Raw genomic sequence first — 23,920 nt, forward strand, 5'->3', positions numbered from 1 at the left:
CTGGTTTAACTGTAAGACAGTATATTTTATTTCATCTTTATTGATTTATTTTTTTGCATATCACTGAGATAATGGATTGATAGGAATAGATGACCAGTATGTGGCAGCAACAAAGTCCAGCAATTGCAAAAATGGAGGTATATGAAACAATCTTTAATTCATTAAATGCGCAAGGTTTGTATATAAAGGCATCTTTTAGGTATTAAATTGTCCCATGGTATGTGCACAGTAATTTATACAACAGTGTGTATTTTACAAAGTTCTTAAAAGGTTCAGGCTCTCAAAAGCTTACAACTAAGCATTTTTTAATCTTACAGAGACTTAGACCTGTGCTGAATTTCATGTAGGTAAGTAACCCAAAGACTTCAATAGCATAGATTGCAGTATTTGAGAGGTGTCCTGGGAAAACTTTGTGGAAGATAAAAAGTAAGGAGTAGAAAACTTAAAAGGATGAAAGGATCAATTTAAAAATAAAATTTGAATTTATTAAATAAATATAAATTTATTAAATTTTAAATCTTGACTAAGTTGAAAGAGGGGAAAAAAATGGGAACAAATGGTAGGACTGAGAAGTACCTTTGATCTGTCAGCTGGTTAGCAGGAAACAGACTTCAAATAAATGGAGCTCTTTAAACAAGGCCTGTCTTTGAAATGTGTACCTAAGAAACTTAGATTTGTTAGGCACAAACAGCTGATAGTGATTTCTTCTGCGTTTCTGTTGTGAACTTCGTTTTGCCTTGGCGTTATGCAGATCAGTAACTCAACGGAAACCTTTTGAACAAATCCCTGTATGAATATCAGTGCTTTAAATGGCACGCACTATTATAGAAGTTCTTATGCTCATGAACTGTGATGGAGTAATCTGTGAACTGATGTTGTAGTAGTAACTTGGATAGGGTAATGTAGACGTGGGTACCATACTCCTTTTGGTTATTTAAAAATCATTCTGCAGTCATACCTATTAATACAAAATAGATTTAATAGATTTTGTAATTGTGTAATAAGGAACACAGACTCTGATCCAGCTAAACTTTGTATGAAGAGTACTCTGGATAAGAAACAGAGATGTTGTTGAGCTGGTTTTGATGCTTACTTTAGTCATCTTGTCTGGCTAGAGGTTTTTCTAATCCACCGTTATATCTGGAAACTCTGATTTGCACATGATGGCCCAAGCAATTGGTTTTTGCCAGACTTATATGATACTTGTGTTGATGACAGTCTTGTTAGTCATTTTAAAATGTTTGAAAACAGAGTTCCCAAGTATCACTAGAACAGGAGGCAAATAGAACCATTCCATATTATTACCGTAGCCTTAAAGGAGTCATGGGTGTCCGAATTTTTGTCACTTACATTGTAACATCAGAGTATTTCCAGTGTTTGTTCTTATTAGACAGGCTGTGCCTGGGCTAAAAACAATGAGCCCCAAGTACTGAGTGAAGCCAAGTGCTTAGTGTTACCAGATCAGCATAATGCTCGCAAATGCTTGCAGAGAACGTGACATCGTTTCCCACCTGCCGAATGCTCTGAAATGTGTCCTTCCTTCCCTGGGCAGTTGCTGAGGGAACTTTATTTTGTCTGTGCATATGTAAGGTCAGGAAACTTGCTCAGAAGGAACATTCTAGGAGCAGTACCGTGTGGGAAGAAGCAGTGTTGATGGTTGCATTGTGAAGGTTAAAGTAATTGTACAAAGCAACAGACTTGTAAATTTTCTCTCAGCTGAACAGGAGTTGTTGCTGTCATGTTTATGTGCTAATGGTCACTCACAGGGAACTGCAGAATGGGAGTAGTGAGAAATGCCATTTTCTAGTTACTTTCCGGGAAGAATTGTATCATATAATTACGTTGTGGTAAAATAGTATGAGTTACATGAACTGGAACTTTCAGATGTTTGTCTAATTTTTTGAGGTATTTTCAATTTTTTCAGTTATTGGTATATGCAGTGTCCATTCTAAGGCATGTTGGCTTCAGGTACACAGTGAACAAAACTGACACAAACAGCACTAAATGGCTATACTAAATTGTTAACACCATTTGATGAAATGTCCCACCATAGTTTCTCTGAACACATTATGTATTTTCAGACTTATTTTGCCTGTTCCTTTGCATTAGATTTTGCCTGTAAAATTAATTCCTGACCTAATGATGTAAATAGAATTTTTTATATATATAAGAAAGTGTTTTACTTGTCCTTCACCGAAAGTTAAAGACCATCTGTCTTACAGAAGTTAGTATTTTGAGGGCAATCTGAATTTACTTGAGGTTTTTTTCCTCTTCTGTCTCTTATTGTATCAGTGCAATATTATTATAAAATCTTTTCATTGCAGGATCTTTGAAGTTATGCAGCTGGCTGTTATAAATAACAGCTGGCAGCTGATGGAGAGATCCTTAACTCTCAGGGCAGACAGGAAAAGTGGCATAAACAATCCACCCTGCTATTCACACACATAGTGTGTTCGTTAGGTGAAAAAGTACAAAGATCCAGAACATTTTCATTTCATTAAATCATTTAAAATAAACAGTTTCTGTACCTCATCAGGTAGCTAGAAGCGTGTTGCCTCGACATGTCTCCCCTGCACAATACAGTTAAAACACTGGAGTGCCTTTCCAAAACTTGCCTTTTGCAGCTTAATGGACAAACAAGAAATGAACTCTTGGATGATATGTTAGAGTGGAACCAGCAAAGTATTTTGCAAGTGTTTATTCAGCCTTCAAAGCCTGGGTGAGGAGAGCATGATACAACATGAGGGAGCTCTGCTGAGCAGTCCCAAGGGCCTGACCTAAGTCCCTGACCACTGTCTTAGGAAGCAATGTTGGTTGGGCTGGTGGTGTCTGAATTGCCAGTTGCCTGTTTGGACACAAATAACTGACTGGGAAGGGGGAAGAAGCAAATCCATTGTCTCTTTTTCAGTTGTTAGTAAGCACTTGTTATGAAGTGGTTAGATAAACCCTTGTTCCTGTAGGTATGCTTTCCTTTTAGTAGTTGTATCCACCCGGCTGCACCACAAGTGAAATTTTGGCCACATTAAAAGGGAATGGAAGTTGACTTACGTCTGGACATTAACTATATGAAAAGTGTGTGTGGAAGGTGGACTTTAAAAGAAGAAAACTATATATTGTGTATGCATAAACATGCAGTATATGCATAAACATGTATGTATCAAAGAGAACATTTTTCTTGAACAGACTTGTAGAAGCTGCATAGGAAGAAATGAAGGTTGTGGAAACAAAGTTAACTTGTGAATGAACCATAAGTTTTGCCATATACTTGGACTCTGTAGGAATTCCAGTTGCTGATTTTGAATCAGTGTTTGTAGCATTGATTGAAATGTAATGGACAAAAATTTTAAGCTATGAATAATTTAGTTTCTGTTGCCATCAGAGGATTAAAGTGTCTGTGCTGGATTCTGTGGACAAGTCAGTACACAATAACGAAAGGAAGTTAAATAATAAATAAAACATAAGTTGCACTTTAGCTTCAAAATTCTTGTCTTTATGATGAGAATGGGTTCTTCAGGCTATGTTTAAAACGAGACCAGAAGTAGCGGTTTTTTCCTCAGTAAGAAAATTGCCTGTTTATTTCAGTCAGTTGTTACCATTCAACACTGTGGGCTTTAGAGTATTTTATCTTTCATTAAGAAAATGGAATACAGAAAGAAACTTGGGGAGATTAAAGAAAACTACCTCTGAATACTGACTTCCCTCTTTCACCAATAGGATATGCTATCAAAAGCCTCAAATTAGAGGCTGCTTTAATTTCAGAGTTGCAGATGACACTGATCCTAATTGTTTTTTTTTTTCCTGGCACTAGTAACATTTGATCTAAAAGACGACTTAATTCCAGAGATATATTTAAATACTTGTGCATCTTGGTTGTAAGTTTGATGCTTCCAGTTCAAGATTGTCTGTCAAATATTAATGTGTTCTAATGGAAAATACTCACTCTAGAGACAGTCTTTTGCTTTTAAGGTTTGGGGTTTTTAAATGTCGAGCTTTTTAAATCATGCTCAAACTAGAGTTAGAAGAAACAAGTAGGGGGTAAGCGAAACTGTGAGCATAACAGCTATAATACAGAAGTTAAGGTGTAATGTTTGCTAATTTCTGAGTGTATGATAAGCCAGTATGATTGTGTAATCACTTAATTATACCAAAGGTTATCATTTCTTTAAGGTCTCTGGTGTTGCATCTTTAACTTACAACTACAAGCACATTGTGCTTCAGATCAGCTTTCTGCCCAATACTAACTCTTGCCTGATGGATGCGTTATGCTTTAAGGGCTGTAGAAATCTCTGCTGTGATTTAAGATTCTTTACTAACAAAATTGCTGTCCCTAGCCAAGTGTACTGCCTGCAGTGATATACTGGTAAGTGAGGGGACTCAATTAATTAAGCAAGCAGTCAATACGTTGTGTAGAACAATCAGAATCACAGCGATACTTTGACTTACTCTGTCAAAATGTGTGAGTGCCTTTCAGTGGGGGTTCATGAAATGGATAAGTGCAGCAAGTGTTTCAGTTCACCCCATCAACTGAAGCCCTATTATGAAGTGATTGATACATTGGCAACACTCCAGTTGTATGTGGAGGCAGATGGTCTGTGGGCTGCAGTGCACATTATTTCAATGAGTTTTATTGCTGATCTGTAACACTTGTTGTATTGACTCAGTCTAGCCATTTGTCTTAAACAAAACAATATTGTTTAATCATTTGTGTTGGAGACTTCCTTCATAGGAACATAATTAAAATGGAGTCTAAGACTATATTATATAAAACTGCTATATTAGAAGAATGGCATTTCCAGTTAATAACATTCTTATTGCACATCAAATCTGTAACAAAATCAAAACACCCCAGTCCTTGTGAGTTCCAATCCTTTATACCTTGTAGAAGCAATCAGTGATGATTTCCCTCATGATTTCAAGTCAAAATGGTATGTACAGAGCTGGTAAGACAAATATGTTAATACTCCTTGTAGCAGTTGATATTTAGGTAATACTGTCCCAACCATTTACTAAAAATACATGTGGAAGAGGGAAAGCTGGAAATCTTGTGGGTTTATGGTCTTGTAACTTCATTCTTCTAAGTACCAATTAATTATTCATAAAGATGAGCAGTCCTGCATTTGTGGGTTTGTTCTTCCAAATCTGGAATTGATCAAGGTGAGTTTTGAACGGAAATTTGATAATTTCCAGGATCTGTGAGCCACATGATGGTGGTATTCCCTACTTTTGAATTAAAGACTTGGACTTCAATAAGCTGCTGTGCTTTCAGAGCCGTTTGATCAAACACGAAGAGCACTGGATCACTAACCTGTCCTTGCCAAATCCCACCAAGTCACGTCAATATAGAGTTTCCTTAAATATTTCTCTTCTGTGTCTGAATATTGGCAATACCCTGGAAGACTTTTAGTGTAAAGGGCTTTTCTATTCAGATCAGGTTCTGTTTAATGCTTTATTGGAGTAGTTGACAGTTAATGCTCAAGAAACTTTTGTGATCATGAGTGCAACTTTGTCATTCTGATAGAATAGTTCTCAGTCATTCTGGTTTTGATGATGCTAAAAAACCCAAGGCTTAAGTGCTTAAAACAAAAGGTAGAAAGAAACAGAGGGAATTAAAAAAACCCTAATTTTTGTGTTGTGATGATTACATTAAGAGTTTTATTCATGGTGCTGAAATGCCTATAACTGGTGAAAACATTTATATCCTATTTTCCAAAGCTTTCTATAGAAGGACAGATGGTACTTGCCCATTCTGCTTTATAATTCCATTCTCATTCAAGTTCCAAGCATGGCAAACAAGGTAAGGGACTGGCAAATGTTACCTTTTCCTAGGAGGAGCTTATTTTTATTACTATTTTTAGAATAAGCATACAGCTTTTATTCATGAATATACAAGTGCTTTGTATGATGCTGGGTAAATTTATGTGCACTCAAATTGTCAATGCTTTTTGTGTCATTTTAAGTGACCAACTTTGGGGGAAGAAAAAGGAACCCAGCTCTTAGGTGGTTCTGTTCTTACCCCTGTTTCAGAGAGCTGTAACTGGCTGATATCACAGTGCTGGCTTTGAAATGTTAGCTTTTTTCAAAGGGGATTACAGACTTCATCTTAAACAGAATCAGATTTTTCTGAGGTGCAGTATCTGGGGATGGTGCTGTTCAATTAGTTTGGGGTTTATTGTTGAGTTTCTTTAAAAGGATATTCACATTTTTGGATAGGAAGTGCCAGTTAGTGCTTTTAACTACATAAAAATACTAATTCATAGAAAGCACTGAAACTATGAACATTGTGCAGTACACAGCTGTCATTTAATAGCTTGATCTTCACATGAACTTTTTTTTCTTGAACATGTAAACTTACGGAATAGCCACCAAATCCAAATTTTATCAATCAGCTATAGTTTGGTATTTTTAACACTTCTTAAACTTAGCCTAGACCTGTTTATCATATGGTGTAAGTGGGTGTGCAGGAATGTCACTGTTTCATGAAGTCTGATCCGTACTGTACTACTTTTCCCTGAACTGAGCATGAACATTTCCTTTTAATGGGTGTATAATGTTGGACAGTAACATTTATGTCTGTGTGCTTCTGTGATTGGTTTAAAATCATTTAATTCTTTAGCTTTTCTTATTATTTTACTTCATTCACAAAAGTTTATTCCACATTAACGTTGCAACATGTAAAAGAAGTAACAGAGAAGCAGAATTTATCTTTCTCTATTGTTAGAGTAGCCAGTTGTTACTGTTGTGGTCCCAAGTATCCCATTACCTGTTCATACTCTACATCTTTTGAAGATGCTGCAGAGGTTTGAGGCATTGCCATGATTCTTAAACTGGAATCCTGTATATCATTAAATTTAGTTAAGTGTGAGAGTTTCTTCAGAGATAGAGTCATTACACCTTTAGTGACTTGAAGATACTGATTCCAAATACTGTTCTGGTTTATTTGCATACAGTTACGGTGTAATTCTGTTACCATTTCATGCAAGGATGAGAGCACAGCCCTTAGTGCACTGTTGTGCAGTAGTTATACCTCAAATATTCATTGGACCAATGTTACTTAGAGCACAGAACTTACCACTCAGTGCAAACTAGCAACTTGTGCTTGCTGCTTTTGCAGACAACTTCTGCTTCTGTTCCAACAGCCAGTTAAAAGTAGAAGAGTATTCAATGATAACTGCTTTTCAAATGACAAGCTACAGCATCATATAAATGCCAAAAAGACAGTGTTTATACGTGAATTAATAATTAACACACTATCCTATCTAGACACAATATTTTGCTAGAAATCTGCACATGCCTCTCTGAAATAACTTCTCAATTTAGGCTCCTGCTTACCTGATAATCAGTAGCTTCAGGAGGTTTTAAACAAAAAATAAAGTTCAAGTAAGGAAATAAAAACCCCACCTTGATCCACAGCTGAAACTTCTTTTTTAAACTTTATTTCTCAATATTTAATGCCTAGTTGTTTCTCTAACAATAGCAATACCTTTTTCTTAGTGTGGGCTAGAATAGCTACTCTTTACAAGGAGCGTCTTAAACAGTCTGAGAGTTAGGACATGTTTGTAATTCATGAAGCCAAGCCCTATCACTGACTGCAGTTCCAAAAAGGGAAAAAAAAAATAGATTGCATGCGAGTATAAAGATTTCAGCTTTAGAATATTACTTAAAACTGCACAAGTTTTCTGCTCTTTTTGAATAGTAACATCCTTATTCATGTTCTATTAAGCCCAAGGCAGGAGTAAGAAAATTCAGCTAAAAATATATATAAATCTCCAGCATTGCCAAGAGAGTGTTCTGCAGTGTTAGAGCTGCCTGGTACCAGCCCTCAGGAAGTCAGGACTGCTCCTGCCACCAGTCTTGTTTCATGGATGACCTTACTTAATCCTGAGAAGGGTGAATTGAAGACTAGTAATAATGCTTCTCCAGGTCTTTCTCTCATTATCCTTGTCTCCAGACTAACCCCCTGATGTGGTCACACTGATCCCGTATCAGCACTTCCTCTGCTCCCCTGCTGATAAAATCATGCAAAACTCAGCCTCCAGATTGTCGCCCTGGGCAGCAGTACTCTGCTTTACCTGTTTCAATAGTAACTGCTGTACTTCTCACCAGGAAAGAGACAGCTCAGTCCTGTCTGTCATCAGGTACATTACAAATCCTAGTGGCCTCAGTCCAAAAATCACAAATCCAACTGTGAATGCCTCTCTTTTGTGGGAGGGTTTATATAGCAGGTTTTGTACATAAGTCCTTTTCTGATTATCTTTCAAAGTCCTTCTCCCCAAGTGTCAGTGTTTGCTAGTTGAAACATTTAGCTAAATGTACATACTGAAATTGAATTAAAAAAGAAATGGAGAATAATTTATTAAGTCTATTAGTAAAATTTTTTGTAAATTTACTTTTGTATTAAGGGACTCTATTTACTATGTCCTGTGATAGTCCACGAAAGATCTTAATATTTTTGCTTTAAAGACTTTTATATGCAGCTTTCTTCAAGTGGAGATAGTCTTAATACCAATGAGCGCAAGACTGATCTCAGATGTTACTCACGTGTAGGCTTTCTGAGCTGGGAAGTTTTTAGGAAGCTGTAGAATACCTTAAATTTCTTACTAAAAGTACATAATTTTACAAACATATTCTAAAATAATTCCTTCCTATTTGGTGTCAATGGCCCTATTTATTTAAATACAGTATTCCAGATGAAGTAGCTGTTGCTGGGATATGAGTTCTTGTTAAGTGATCTTGTCAGTAACATTTCATGTTGAAGCATAAGCTTTAATACTTGATTTTGGTCATTAAAGAGGGAGTTTTTTACCTATTTGTACTTAGGAAGTAGGTGTAACTATTACTACCTTTACAATATTTTGCAATAGATTTATGAGAAAAATAAAGGACTTCAGGATAAAAATAGATTCAAATAAAATTAAAGCACAAATGAAAACCACCAGCTGATCTTTTCACCTCATCTCCATACAGGTATTATGAACAACCTGGTGTAGCAGAAAGCGTCCCTGTCTGTGGCAGGGGAGGTGAAAGTAGATGATCTTCAAGGTCCCTTCCAACTCTAGCCATTCTATGATTCTATACGTAGATGATCTGCTAGGCAATAGCTCCTTCTAAACTCAGGAATGCATTTTAGCAGCAGCACTGTATGTTTTTGGATCTTTGTGCTTTCTGTTGCTGTTCTTGTTGATTCTGGAACTAAACGGAATATATAGTAATGCATGCCTTGCAGTTTCCACTATTTCAGATTAAGAATAGCATTTTACTTTGGGGATGTGCACTAAAACCCTATTTCCATTGTCTGTTCTCATATAGATACTTTATTCTCCTAGTTGGCAACTACTTTCAGCTTCCATTCATTTAATCTTTAAAATCAGTGGAAATTGGATTAACTTCATCTACTCAGCAGTTCAGAAAATCAGGCCCAAATGGAAGACTGCAGGCACTTTGAGACTTTAAGCACTTAATTTTGTTACCAAACCAAAAAATAATTTCACTATACCAAATCTTTGCTATAGTATCAGCTTTAAAACTGAAGTTTAATAGCCCATAGAAAAACTTCTCAAGATTAAATTAGCTTTGTTCTAGTTTTGTCTGGCTGATTTTTAAACAGTTCAGTGTGTAAGCAGTGTAATTTAAACTGCTTTAAGATACAGACTGTCAAAACTAAGAAATCAAATTGCTCTGATTACTCAAATTGCTTCTCTGTTTGAGAATTTAATTGATGTCTCATGAGCCCATGTGCATAAAGTAAAATTAGTAATACTTCTATGTGTTTGGAGGAATCTCAGCTTAAAGCAAAATGCATTTGCTATTCTGGCATACTATGGGTGTTATGGCATAGAGAACAAACAGAATCATCCAAGTAAGTGACCCTCTTGAATGTCTTCATGGAGTTTGACAGTGTATTACTTACCAGTTAAATACATCTTCTGTTAAGGAGTTAAAATATTCTTCCTGTATTTTTATATATATATATTTCTCTGTGTGTATAGATATGTATAAATATATACATATATATTTGTAGTTGAAATACTATTCTTGATTACTTTAAGATAGAATTTTATAGTTCTCAAGTTATATAAAGAAGTATACAACTTTTAGAGTATGAATGTTTAGGAGCTTTTTGGTAAAGAAGAAAACTATATAACACTTGGCACTTTGTTCTGAATTTCATTTGTCTACATTATAGAACATCAGTGTACACCTGTATAATACATAATCTTAGATAATGTAATGAATCAAGTGTGACATTATAAACTGCCTTTCTTCAATACCAGGTTCAAACTCACAAGCTTTGCTTTTTTTGTTTACATCTGACACTTAAAAGTCACTTTTCTGTATCAAAAATGGGGGTTTTTTCATTGGTTTTTTGCCAGATTGTCACAAACTACTCCACTTTTCAAGAGTACTGAGACGAGCCCAATGCACTCCCAGTTCCTGACTACGTTGCTGGAAGAACTGCATTTCACAAATGAAGATCTGGAAAGTTTAACAAGAATCTTTCTAAAGGACTGTCTGCTTCAATGGTCAGTCAATTGCAAGTTATTTTGCGTGGCATAAAACTAAGTTAACAAAAATTAAACCAGTTAGCAACAGGTTTAATTTTTAGTGTTTTGTAAGTGTGCACAGTAACTACTGATCAGATCAGCCAGAGTAGAACATGTGTGAAGTACATATTAAAGAAATATATAATGATATGGAAATGAGTGTCAGCATCTTGTCATTTACAGTAAATGCCAGCTGCTTACTTATCACTTTAATCTTTTGAGAACAGTTATGTGTATAATTTATATAGAATATATATGTTTTTAGATATATATTTAATTGATTTATATATAGTTGGTTTACTGCAATTCTTGGAGGAATTTTTACTCAAGTTCTACTACAGTTTGTTAAAAAAAAGTGTGGCTACAATGGCTAAGTCTTAGGGTTTTTATTATTAAAATGAAATCACATTCAGTCTTTCTGATATAAACTGAGCTGAAAGCCATGTATTTTTTGCATAATACTGAGACTACATTCTGGGTAGGCTGAGAATGTGAAGAACAAATACCTGATGTTGATCATATTTAGCTGATTTGATTAATATAGCATTATAGTATTTAGTTAATCAATTAATGTAATAACATTACTGATCCGACTCTTTTGTTCCCTACAGAATAAGGTGATCATCTTAACATCTCCTGCTACCTGAAATAGTGGCACAGAGAACAGAAAAACACCTTCAATTGTTGGACCTTCTTTCTTTTAAAAGAAAGATGAAATTTACTCTTTAATTGTACTTCTTGCACTTCTGATTTTTCATTTCCTTCCTATGAATAAGAATTCTCAAGTCTTGTGGAGAAGCAACCTGTAACAGCAGTTGTTTAGGGGTATGCATGAAGACTACTTAAAATGTAGATCTGAAAACCGTCGACTTAAAAGCAGTAGAAAGGAATTTGGATTGGTTCGTATTTTACTTGCCTTGGAAATCTTCAGCCAAAATTTGTCTACAGGAACTGGGGAAAGAAAGGAAAGAAAAAACAAAGCAAACAGATTAGCCTGGAGTGTTAGGAATACTGCTGCTGCCATTTTTCCAGTTAATCCAATGCTTGGAGCAGTAATCTTTAAGAACAATGACAAGAGTACATGAAGATGTCTGATATATAGCCTGTTTATCTTGCTGCTTATAAGAAAAGGGGTGGTCTTTGAACTTGTGTAAAAGTTAAACAGCTTCTAATTGTTACTAATTTGGACTTTAAAATATATTTTAATAACTAAAAACTTTATTTTTGGCTTTCTGTATTTATTTCATTTCAGAGTTGTGTTGTTCAGACTGAGTGTGATTAGACTTGTTTCTGTCACCGATTATAAAATGCACTTTAAAAGTAATTCACTGGTAATTCTTAATGATTCCATAATATGGTTTATTGCATACTTCTCGCTGTCCTTTGAGAGACTTGAGAAGAAAGTTGTCACAGCAAATGCCAGCACTAGTTAAGGCTGAAGCAGGACTTGGCAGGGCTGCCACATAGCAACTCCATTTAAAAAACAGAGTTTATTCCTTGATTTTGTTTCTGTAATTGGACATCAATATTATTGCTGTGTAGTTCCTTCATGACAATCAGGATAAATACATTGGTTGCCCCCTATGCACAGAAGCCCAGGAAGCTTTTCCCTGGAAGCTTCATTGTGTGGTAGAGTTTATTTAGTTTATGCTTGACTTTTCCTAATTTTCCTTGTAATGGGTAATTATGTTCAGTATAACTTAAGAAAGCAACAATTTAGAATGAGGAAAACCTTTACTGCAGAGTTCAAGCTATGCATTTTTCACAGTACACAGTGGGAAAAGAATATCCATCATGATCAGAGCATGTCTGATGTCAAAGTCATGATGTAGTCTGGATAGAAGATAGATTAGGTCTGCATCATGGTGGAAAACTTTTGACTTGATTTATATGCAAAGAAGGAACCAAAAGACAAGCTTAAAGAAAACCGAGCAATAGGGATGATACTCTGAGCAAAACTTAAACCTTGAATTTGTATCCGTCTCCCTGCTCCTGATTCTGGAAGTTAAGTATGTTTCTCTTTTTAGTTAGTAGTTTGCTGTAGATTCTAAGCAAGCCATTGTCCTGTTCATGTACATTTACCTTGGGGCATAAAGATTACAACAACCCCATGACAATGCTGCCATACTGAGTACACCTAGCAGGCATTACAAGTGTACATCACACCAGGAATAGGACTGTGTTTCATCAGGTTCAGTGGCTCTCATTTGGAAAGTTTTTACACTTCCTGTCAGTTTAGTGATGTTTTTTGTTAGTTATTCTTAGGCTTGGTCATCAGCACTTACTTTGTAAGAAACATGCAATCTGGTAATGACAATGAATAGCTCATAGGCCCAAAGAAAGATCTCTTTATCAGGGTTCACTCATTTTTTTTTCCTTGCCCTAAGAGAACACAATAACCTTTCTCCTTCCATTCTGTAATATGCTGGAAATGCCCTAAAGGGATATTCTTCACTTAGCTTTAATGTTTCATCTCCCTTAGATGTGTATAAAACACATGTAAATAAATGCAGGAAGCATACATATACCCATTACTTTTGAGTAGGAGGAAGGCTGTAGCCTTATCTCAAAAGGATATTTCATACTATTAGCATTAATTGGTTGTACAAAGAACACAACTCAAGCACCAAAGATTAAGTTCATCTATGTAGTTTTCTTATGAGGGCATTTTGTAACAGCTTAATGTTCAAACCCAGACTTCAGTTGTGAGTTTACAGCTAATTTCTGCCCCAACTGTCTGTCCTTTAGCAGACTTTACCCTTTCTCAACTCACTAGTTTCTTTTTCCCTTGTCATTTTGGTTATGTTTTCAGGCACATTGTATATCATTGGTACAGTGAAGAACAGAAGAACAGTTTAAAGCTTAAAACAAAGCCTGCTTCATGCTGTTACAGCTTCTCTTCATTAAAGGAGGAATGTGTAACATATACCTCCATAGTGCAGGTATGGATTTCTTACCCAATTTTCTGTAGGTATAATGAAGTAAGCTCAGGCAGAGAACAGTGTTAATAAAACTACATATACAGAGGAAGTCAAACTGGTGAGAGTTATTCAAAGCCATCTATGTGCTGGCCAAAACGGATGGAGGAAAAGCTTTTGTGTCTATTTTCACACCAAAGTTCAGTTCGCAGTCCTGTAAATGCTGTCAGTGTAAGTACTGCACTCGGTAACGCTGTATTTCCTAGCACAGAGCCCTTCACTTGCTGCTGGTTGATTCTTTGTGCCCATTGACCAAGCTTGCCCATTTTTCTAGGGTTCTGGGTGGAATAAGGGGATTCAGAGTGCTTCACTTGATAGCTACTACTTCAGGAAAGTGGGCAAGTCATAATATAATCTGTAAATTTATTTGGGGTATCTGCATCTTTGTAAAGTTTGCAAATCATGTTATGCTTATATATAGTAGTGCAAAATTCTACATTAAAACAAGCAGCAGAGAGCTTGATTTATTTCATTTAAGTCTGTCAGAACAAAAAAGTGCCTTGGTAAATCTAGAGCAGTGTAGCTGACATGGCTGTGCTGCTCTCTAAACCCAGGACTGGAAAGTTATATCTACCCTGTCTTTAAAGTGATACAGGGAACAACAAAGAGCATGGTCCATACATGAGATATATCTGAGACCTCAAAGGCTGTGTCCACACAACACATGGAATATTGACCTGTAGTTTAAAAGTGAGACAGAAGCATCTCTTGTGGTCTGGGAGGGAAATGACAGCCCTGTGAGTCTTGGTGTTGAACCTGCATGTCCTACCCTTCTCTGCCTGGTTTGAGAGAATCTAAGCTCTACAAAACGCGAGCGGGGATGAGCAGCTCATTTGGACATTAAGTCTCAGCCGACCTTTAACTGCTGGAGAGAAAAGGTCTAACACTTCAAAGAGAAGAAAAAGGAAGAGAGAAGGGGAAGCCAGTATTCACACCTTTAAATTTAGACATCCAACCTTAGGCACTTGCCTGTCTCCACTTCAGAAAGGACCGATGCTCTTCAGTTTAGGTTCTCCAAATCATACCTTAGTGCAGTGTCGGAAGAGGGTGATGTTAATGCCTCTGCCCCTACTCCCTGGTGACAGGAAGCAAGCAGAAAAGTTAGTCGAGAACTTTGACCATGGTAGTCTGGCTCTGCCTGGATTAATTCATTTAGTAATAAAGTGTGGCACAAAATTGAATGAGGACCTGCAAAGTGGGAAGTTTCTAAGCAATCTGATCCTACTGTTCCATTATTTTGATGGCTGCTACTTCACACTTTCCTTTTTCTTCACTTCTAAGAAATAAAACCAAAAGAATTAAAGTGAGTGACAGTCTTTGGGGAAAAATAATGCCAGTGTGTTGAAAGTATGTTCAGGCAGTTACGGGGTGCCTCGAAGCTTTCCATATTTAATCTGTATTTCTGCAATTGCTTACAAACACCCAGTGCAGTGGGCAGGGATTGGCTTGATCTAACTGGGGTGGTAGATTAACACTGAACTGTCATTTCCAATAAGCATTAAATATTGAAAACACAGAATGAGCCTCTCTTTGGCAAGTCTTAAGTTTCCATAAGCAGCAGGTGGTACACAAGGCAGGGCTAGGCACCTATAAAGGCTTCTGTTTTTCAACTGCATATCTCCGCCACCTGACAGCCAGGCATCCTCTGATTAGAGGCAGAGGAAGTAGGTGTGACTGCCATTAGCAAACACAGAAAGTAATATTGCTAGAGACTTTTCCTCCTCTGAGCTTGCATTTTGTGGCTCTTCACCTTAGAACCACTTATCTGCAGACTTAGTACTGTGGGAGACAGGCTGCCTTAAAGATGCTGTAGAACGTGAGCTGTGGCATTTGTGGTGCTGAACAGGATTTGGTGAGGTGGGGAGGGAGAGCTGGAAACCTGCATCTTCAAAGTAGCTCTCATGTGAGCACTCTGGTTTCAAAAAGCAAGTGAAAGCATGCATTGCCTCAGTGGCTGATCTGGACATGTGTGATCAATGTTGGTCACCCCCTCTCGTTGTTTGCAGCTGTAGCGCAAGGCAACCTGGAGTTCTGCAAAAATAGACAAGACTAGCCAAGAAGAGTAGTAATTAGCAAGAAGGTGAGAAACAAGCACAAGCCTTTTTAAAGTATTCTTGCCCTGGAAAATGGGCAATATTGTGAAATAGATACCTTTCCCAACATAGTCTCCTCAATACAGCATCACATTTGGGGCAGCAATAACAGTTGTGGCAGGGCTGGAAAGGCCAAGAACAAAGGCCACCAACTTTCTCACCGGTGCTTTTGAGATCTGTGAACCACAGTTGAATGTGCAGACTTAAGTCCTAGACTGAGGAAGGCTTATCAATCGTAATACTGCAGTAAGCGTGGCCCCTGTAACACCTCAGATGTCCACTTGTTTTTTGGTTTTAGTGTGCTGTCCTGCAGTTACCCCAATACAACAGCTCCCTAACACGTCCCCTCTCCAAGAACAGATTAGAATAGACACATGGGTGATAAGGCAGTTGCATGTCACCACTATGAAAACTGCCCCCTTAGCAGCCTGTACTTTAAAGGCAAACTCTTTAGTACATTTTTGCAGGCTCTGACAACACACAGGAGCTGCATGCAAAGATCAGAGAACAAAGCCAGTGGCACTACTGGCTGGTACATCCTGCATCATCGCAAGCCACACCAAATCAGTGCCATTTCTGGCACTTTTTAGCCTCTTAAATTTCATGGGGTGTGTAAACAAACTGAACACATAGTGGGACAGCAGCAGCTTCCTGGAGAGTCCTACAATTTGGTTAGTATTAGTCATCGCTACGGAGAGTTTGAAGGACTTTGGATGCAGCTTTATTAAGCTGCAAACACTCAGATCAGGATTTACATCATAAATCTTGCCTTTATGTCCTACTCAAATAGGAGTGTCTACAAATCAGGTTAATATAATTTAACAGTACAGTAGTTAAGTCACAAAAAAAAAAGATCATAATTGGTAGGATTATCTAAGAAGCCAGAAGAACTCTGCTCACAGCTGCCAGCTGAGATCTGACTCATCTAAGGTATTTTATAGCAACCATATGTTAGGCATGTCTATCTCACCTATAATGCAAAAAAAGATAACGTTTCCTAATCAGGATTTGCCACTGAGCAGGATTTTCCGTAAACATCTCAGTATTGCAAGCTCTAGTCACAGACAGGAGAAAGCCTTTTGCAGACACTTCCCATTTGTTAATTTAATAACTAGAATAAATGGCTACAGATGTGTGCCTAGTACTGATTCAGCAGGGCTGGCTGTGGTTCAAGGTATGGGTATGTTACCGTTGACATGTTAAAACCTCACTGAGGAATTCTGTGTTAGAAGGTAACTTTTTGTGCAAAAACAACCCCAATCCTGGATGTTTCAAACTGAGGACACAGTCTTGAAGCAGGAATAATCATGAGATACATTAAACATACTTCACTGAGATGGCACAAGTAAAGTTGTATTGGTATAGCATATTTATCTGCATAGCCAGAAAAGAGAGGGTGAATTGTATCAGTACAGGAGAGGAAGATTGCAAATTAAGTTTGAAAATATTAAGATCTTTTGATAACAACGCAGTTGGTTCAGCTGGAATAATCCCTGTGCTTTAACAAAGGCAGGCGCGGCTGTGAACCCCATTGCCTGCTGAGTCCTGAGCAAGTTCTACAATCCAGTTCACTTTCGCACACAAACTTGCCTAAGCCTTTACCACCCTTTAGTCCTTTTTGCACAAAGACTAATTAAATGTCCATCGGCCTTAATTATTCCCAGGCTCTTGCTGCAATATTGAGTAGTCTAAAGGACTAACAGGGGATGAAGCTGCCGTTCAGACACTCCCTTCTGCTCTCAAAAGGGCTCCGATGACAAAGCCTCTGTTGATGCAAATGAGAGCAAACTGTTGTCTTGGTACTTAGACACCTTGTTCAGGAATCACAATCTCTTGTTTTTGAAAAGCCCTTCACTTAAAAGATTTTTTTGAATACATCCTTTTTTTCTGAACTGGGGGCTCTCACTAAATTAAAGCAAAGCAGCAAAGTGGGTATTTTTGCTGCTTAAGTTCCTCAGCTCCTTATAAACTTTCACACCTAGAAATACAGCCAAATTGTTTCTTCCTTATCAAGATAATGTCTCCAGAGGGCATTTGAAACCAAGGAAAAAATAAGTGATTTCACAAGAGACTGCATTAGCCCTCAACAGCTCTGGGTCACATATATGTCGTGTCTGCTAACTATTCATTTCTAAGATCCTCCCAAGCTCTGCTTTTTTGTACGCTGAACGTCTGATGCTTCTTGTTTTTCTTCTATAACCACAGATGTGCCCTCTTCAAAAACCTCCCAATCTCAAAACACTAAACTGACAAGCTGAGTGTCAAACCACACACCCCAAGCAGCGCTGAAGAAAAACAGAATCATGCTTGAAAGAAAACAGAAGAAATCACACAAATTGTTTCCAAAGAATGAATCTGAAATGTTTTCAACTCAGTGCAGGCATTGTTTCTTAAGAATGCAAATGTCATCTGATGCTTTTAGGGTTTATGCTCTCTTACTGTATAAGCAGAGGCTTTTTATTTTTGTGTTGAGTTTTCTCTCTCTTTGACCTAACTGGAGCCTTGCTATGGGACCCAGACAGGGCTCCTTGGTTGCCAAAAAGCAGCACGGGTGTTACTGTGCTAGCTGAGTTACACACTAGGGTAAGTGAGGCCTCTTCGCTGGGAACACGTGGTTTGCGTGCACCACAGAGCCTCTCTGCATCACAGCCCCCATGCTTTGCTTGCTGAGAGCGCACCGGAGAGCTGGACAGGAGCAGAGCAGTGTTCCCAGAGGGAGCAAGCAGGCCCACAGCTGCTGCTTTACTGTAGCAGGTCCCTACATTGCAGAAGGCTATTTGAGCACAGGGGAGCAAAGTGATTTGTCCAGGTCTTTGTGGACAGGCTATTGCAGGACCCACAGCTCTTTCTGTAGTTCCTATCCACAAGCTATCCCACCCTCCACTGCAGGGGCTGAGGTGGGACAAGGTTTGGTCCATGTGGCTCAAGTGTTAAGGTGCCACATGTTTCTAATACAACTTGGCAGTAATGCTATGAGTTATGTAAAAGGCCTTATGATACTGCCCTGCCAAGAATGACATGTAGAAGCAGTAGAAGGGGTTGTTTTCACATTGAAAATTAATAGACCAGCTAGCAAGTTCTTTAATTACATTGTCAAGCACACTTCACACTTTGCAGCATGATTTTACCTCATCTCTACAGTTCGAGATCTGTCACAGCAATAAAAATAGTTAAAATCATAGCTACAAACGTACTTAGCTGCCTTGAAAGCTCTCTGTCAATATGCAACTGTAAGGTAATGTTATTGTTCAGGTTTCACCGAAAGAAACATCCATTTTTAATCTTGCAATTCAAAGGTAAAACACTGACCTCCAGTTTTGGTACTTGACTGCTGATTTTCTGTAAAGATCTGTGCAAGAGCAATGCTGGATTCTGGGTTACATCATTTATATTTCAACAGTTTGAGTCAAACACCGGATTTCTTTTTTCCTAGTTCATCTCTATCTGATAACCTTGAATCCAAGAGAGATGATGCCTGAAGCAAAGCTGATAAAGTCGCCAGTACTAAGCGGCACGTGTGTTGGCAGGAAGGGGGAGCACAACAGCATAGATACGTATCTTCACATCCTTATTTCCTTTACAAACGGAGGAAGGAAGTTCCCTGCAGGTTAGCCCAAGAGTATCCGCTCTTACAGCCCAAGAGCCAGCAAAGTACAATTTCCAAGAGCCACAGGCATTTAAGCATACCAAATTCATTATTTCACAGGTAATACTCCATCAAGGTTTTTCTATACCTAGTACTGAGAACCTTTCACTGAAAATCCACAACTGGGTATCACAGAGTTACAGGCACCTTCTTTCACATATCTACTCTGTTCCTGTCTCTTCCCACTTCTGCCAAATCTTTCCTATTCTTCCCATCACAGTGCCTGGCCATTCCTTTTCCACTTTACTCCTTCACTAATTCCACTCGTCCTCCTGCCTGCTCCCTGTCCACACCTGTAAAGATCCCACCCAACAGTTTCCACGGCGCAAGACCCCTGGAATTCTCAGCCCTCACGCTGGCTCCCTGCACCCCACAGGGAGAAGGGGAAGGAGCAGCACTGCCCAGCCACCCTCCCGTCCACACACCGACCTGCTGCAGGCAGGGCTCCAGTTTCCAGCGCAGGATGCTAAACAGGCAATCTCTCCCCTTGCTCCTTGAGAGAGGTCCATGTGCCATTGGTTTGGTGCCCCTTTGCATAAGCAACCTCTAAAGCTAGGAGGATGCTGCCCAAGGGCCACATGACTGCAGATGGATGGACAAGGATACTAATGTAATGATTCCTACAGCAGCACCTATAGATTATTATGATACTGGTCTGCAAAGCAGATATGAATCACGCAACAGCTACAGCAGTGCTCCTGTGCAGAGATGATTAAGAATTTTTATGCAACTTCTTTAATCAGAAGAGGCCTACTTGGTTGAAAATGAAACCTCTCCAGGAAAAGGTTGGTTTTGATTAATTTCTCAACTTGAAAAAGGTGTCCAAATCGTCAGGATGTTTCACTTCAACATTTCTAAACAGAGAAACGGGGAAAATCAAGTTCAAATTTAGATTTTCACTTGTCTTCCCAAATTTCTTGTTGTAGATTAGACTGTGAACACACATTTTCTCCTTAGTAGAAAGTCCAGTATTTATTTTGAACACTGTTGTGATGAGGAGCAGGGACAGTTTTGTTCAGAATTTCTTGCTATCCAGGAATCCCCAAGTAGTAGCCCCTGTATATCTATAGGTTGTCACCTACCAAAGGCCATTTCATTCATAACGCAACCTCAGGAAAGATGTTATTGCTGAAAGGAAAGATGCATTCCTACTTTTAACTAATTGCTGTATGAAATTGTCTAGTTCCATAAGATTGCAAATTCACTACTGAAGATGTATTGAACTGAGGGGCAATTACACAGGATCATGCTTATTTTTAGTGCTGATTTTTTGTCTTAGGGCACAGTTAGATGTATTGAAGTGAGGACTTTTTAGGAGGATTATCAACCAGCAATTTCATTATCAATTTCAAAGCTTTTTCCAAAGATAGGTAACCCCTTTTCACAGAAAAGGAAAGTGAAAGGGGAGCACAGTGACTCATCCAGGCACATGGACTATGCCAGATACAGAGCCAGAAGCAGACTCTAAGCTCCTGGTACCCTCATGGCCTGGGGACTAACATGGCTTTCACCGAAACTGATGGCAGGCATCCCACCAATTTAGAACATCCCTTTCTGGGAGAACATGCACTTGAAATTCAAAATATATTAGTTTTCTTCTCAGAGATACGTGCTGTAATGCTCCCTTACTCCTTGCCTAACCCTACCCAGAGCTGAAAGAACAACTGGAAGTTCATCAAACATTTTTCTGTATCATTCGCTTTGCCTTGATGTTGCTGATACGATAAAAACTTGGCCCCACACCAAACAAACGTTAGAGCTGAATTGGGTCAGATTTTTCATAAGTATTCACCACCAGATTTGGGTCATATCTGTAGATGCACCCACTGCAACCTTTAGATTTGATTTTTAACATGGATAAGTATGTTGAGGCCAGGCACTTTAAAACAAAGAGAGACTAAAAGCAGGCCATTTGCTCTGGCCTCAGTTGTGAATGCTGAGGTCTTTGAGCACTTGGGCCACTCCATCTATCTTCTTGCCTATTTATAACCTTTCTGCCCATTGAAGAAGACAAGATGAGGATACAGATTTAAGGGGGAGCTGATGGTTGGGACAGAGCTACACAGAAGATGTTCAGAGAGCACAGGACAGGAGCACCATTGGGACAGAGAGTTTGAGATCCTCTGGCCCAGTGCTGCTCACTGCAGCCACCTATCAATAAACTCACTGGGTTAGCCCAAGGGCTTTAATCTGACCTCAAGGAGAAGATAATGGAGCCACTTGGTTACAGTGAACTATTCTAGGCTATAGGAGAAAGGAGCCAGGAGGATATTGTCCTTTCCTGTGACACTGTGGGTGGACTAGACCAACTAATGTTAGTTTTTAAGAGCCTTACAAACCTGGAGTTTGAAAGCAGCAATGAACTTCAGTATGTTTCCAGTAGTAAGATGAAAGAGGGTATGAGAGATGGTCCAAGGAAGACTAAGCCAAGTAGTCTGACAGTGGTTCTGGGTTAATTTGGGACCACTAAGAAAGAAATAGATGCATGGGGGTTGAGAGCACATGGAAGCTGTTCTTACAAACTAGCAAGATTGAAAATCTTTTCATTCTTCAGCCAAGGTTTGGTAGATAAGGAGGGAGCAGCAGATGAGCTCCCAGTGAGGAGGAGAAAGGGATGCGGGGAACAAGCTGCAACGCTAGAAATGTGTGCCAGTAAAACTGGCAGAGAACATGAGAGCGTGTGGAGCTGTAGTGTGGTGAGGACAGTAGGTCAGCACTGCAGAGTGAGCTGAACCACACAATCACAAAACGTGTTTTAATACAACCATTAAGATGCAAGGGAACCCACCTGGGAGAAAAGCAGCAAGCTCCTGTGGTAGGACGAGGATCTGCCACTGAAAGCAATGATGGATACTGGGGTATGAAGTCAAGCTGGACACCTCGGCACAAAGGCATAATTACGTTTTTAGCACCTGCATCTACATATCAGTGTTACATACTACTTATCTCTGTACAGATGTTTAAGTACAGTTGTTATTATAAATAGAACCACCACAAAATCTGCACAGGCATCACAGACCTGTGAAACCATTGCAGAGCCAGACCATGTTGCAGATGATGAAATACAGTATTGTGTGGGAGTTAACTCTTTCCACATGAACGTTATTCAATCACAGTGGCCCATTTTCACACAGCTTGCTGAGCTTCACAAAGTTTGCACAAAGGTTAAGGTTTGACATTTTGAGACAGAATAGCTTAGTCCTCTATCCTCTAGTGAGAGCTACAATAAATAATCAATAATAGAAGAGAAACACAGATGCTTACTTCATCCCTTTCCAGGGTAGAAGCACTGAAAACATGCTTTTTTTGACACAAATGCTTATTCTGAGGTCTTCATTACCAGGATTTCCAGTAAAATAGCCATAAGCAAGAAAGCACTTAATCTGACTGTTACATTAGCCTTCCTGAAACCACATGTAGGTGCAATTGTGAGTGCAGGCATAAGAAAATGTCCTCAAACTTCTAATGGACTGACAGCATGATATCTCTATCAATATGCAGGGTTGTCATGAGGTCCTACATAAGGGGTAGTCATTTAGTGCATTAAGATTTTTTTAACTGGTGTTAGTTTATGCAAAGCATGCCTCTAAGAATGAAACAGGTTGAGATAGGGCACAACACCCTCCTTCACAACAGCATAATTCATGACTGCACTCAGAAATCACTTTTCTTTAGATTTAGGTAATAGTTCAGAGATGCTTAATTCTAGAAAGCAGTACTTCTCTCTGAAACACTCAGTTCAACAACCCCCTAGTTATGCGTTTATCCAATTTGTTGCTGCTGCACATTTGTTATTTCTGCAGTACAGAGTAGCTAGAGCACAACATCTTCAGTTGTAAAAGATGTAGACCACAACATCATTACCATCACAGAAACACTATCTGTAGGTGTTGGCACCACTTCTTAATCAGAACTTTCCAGTTCTGACAGGACTGATGCAGTAGTTCACTCCAAACACCTAAGACAGACATCCTTCAACTGGGTGATTCTCTCACTAAAGGCATGTCTGATAGTTGATCGGATTTGTCCTACCCTCCACACTTGGTGTCTTGAGGCTGTGGAAGGAGGAAGGCACACTGGTGATAGCCTGCCTGCTCTCATATCTGCCTCATGGATGCAAGCAATCGTCTTAAGGGAATTTAGCTGCAGAGACCTTGAAAGTCTCCACCAAACCTGTATGAATTGGGGGTTCACAGCTTGCAGTAGGTCTTGCAGGTTGGACAGAAGTAGAACTCTGGTACTAAACAGCCTGATCCCAATATCCTTGGAGCAATAAAAGAGCAGCAGAGGTACCAAACTGTTACTCACCACCAACACAGCAGGAGCCAGAAGACCTCTGGTCTGTGTGCCAGTATCAAGTCAGTGTCTGAAGCCAGCTGTGCAGTGATTCCCTGGTACACAGCTGAGAGTCACTGCTTTGCTCTAGGAAGGGACTGCAGCAAACCCAGTGCTGTCATCCAGACACTGCTCACAGGCATGTGGGTACAAGCATCATGCAGAGGTCATTGTCAGGGTCATTAAGGAAAGCCCATGCTGCCTACTCTCCCCAGGCGTAGGTCCCATTTCCCTGCCACACACCCTCAGGTGAAGGAACAGATCTCAGAACAGCAGCTTGAAAGGGATGAACTCTTCCAGGTGCTTTTCCCACCTTGGGACAAAGCA

The 23,920-nt window shown here is 39.0% G+C and overlaps 1 protein-coding gene across 1 annotated transcript in view; it reads left to right on the plus strand.

Moving 5' to 3' along the window:
- RPAP2 (RNA polymerase II associated protein 2) overlaps positions 1-11,762 on the plus strand; it is a 39,405-nt gene extending 27,643 nt beyond the window's left edge. The window contains exons 12-13 of the mRNA XM_030495004.1: positions 10,371-10,520; positions 11,153-11,762. Of these exons, the coding sequence (XP_030350864.1) occupies positions 10,371-10,520; position 11,153 (151 nt within the window). The 3' untranslated portion in view covers positions 11,154-11,762. The remainder of the gene's footprint in view (positions 1-10,370; positions 10,521-11,152) is intronic.
- Positions 11,763-23,920: the final 12,158 nt, after the last annotated feature.

Source organism: Strigops habroptila, chromosome 8 (genome assembly GCF_004027225.2).
Source record: "Strigops habroptila isolate Jane chromosome 8, bStrHab1.2.pri, whole genome shotgun sequence".
In the NCBI taxonomy this organism is placed as follows: Eukaryota; Metazoa; Chordata; class Aves; order Psittaciformes; family Psittacidae; genus Strigops; species Strigops habroptila.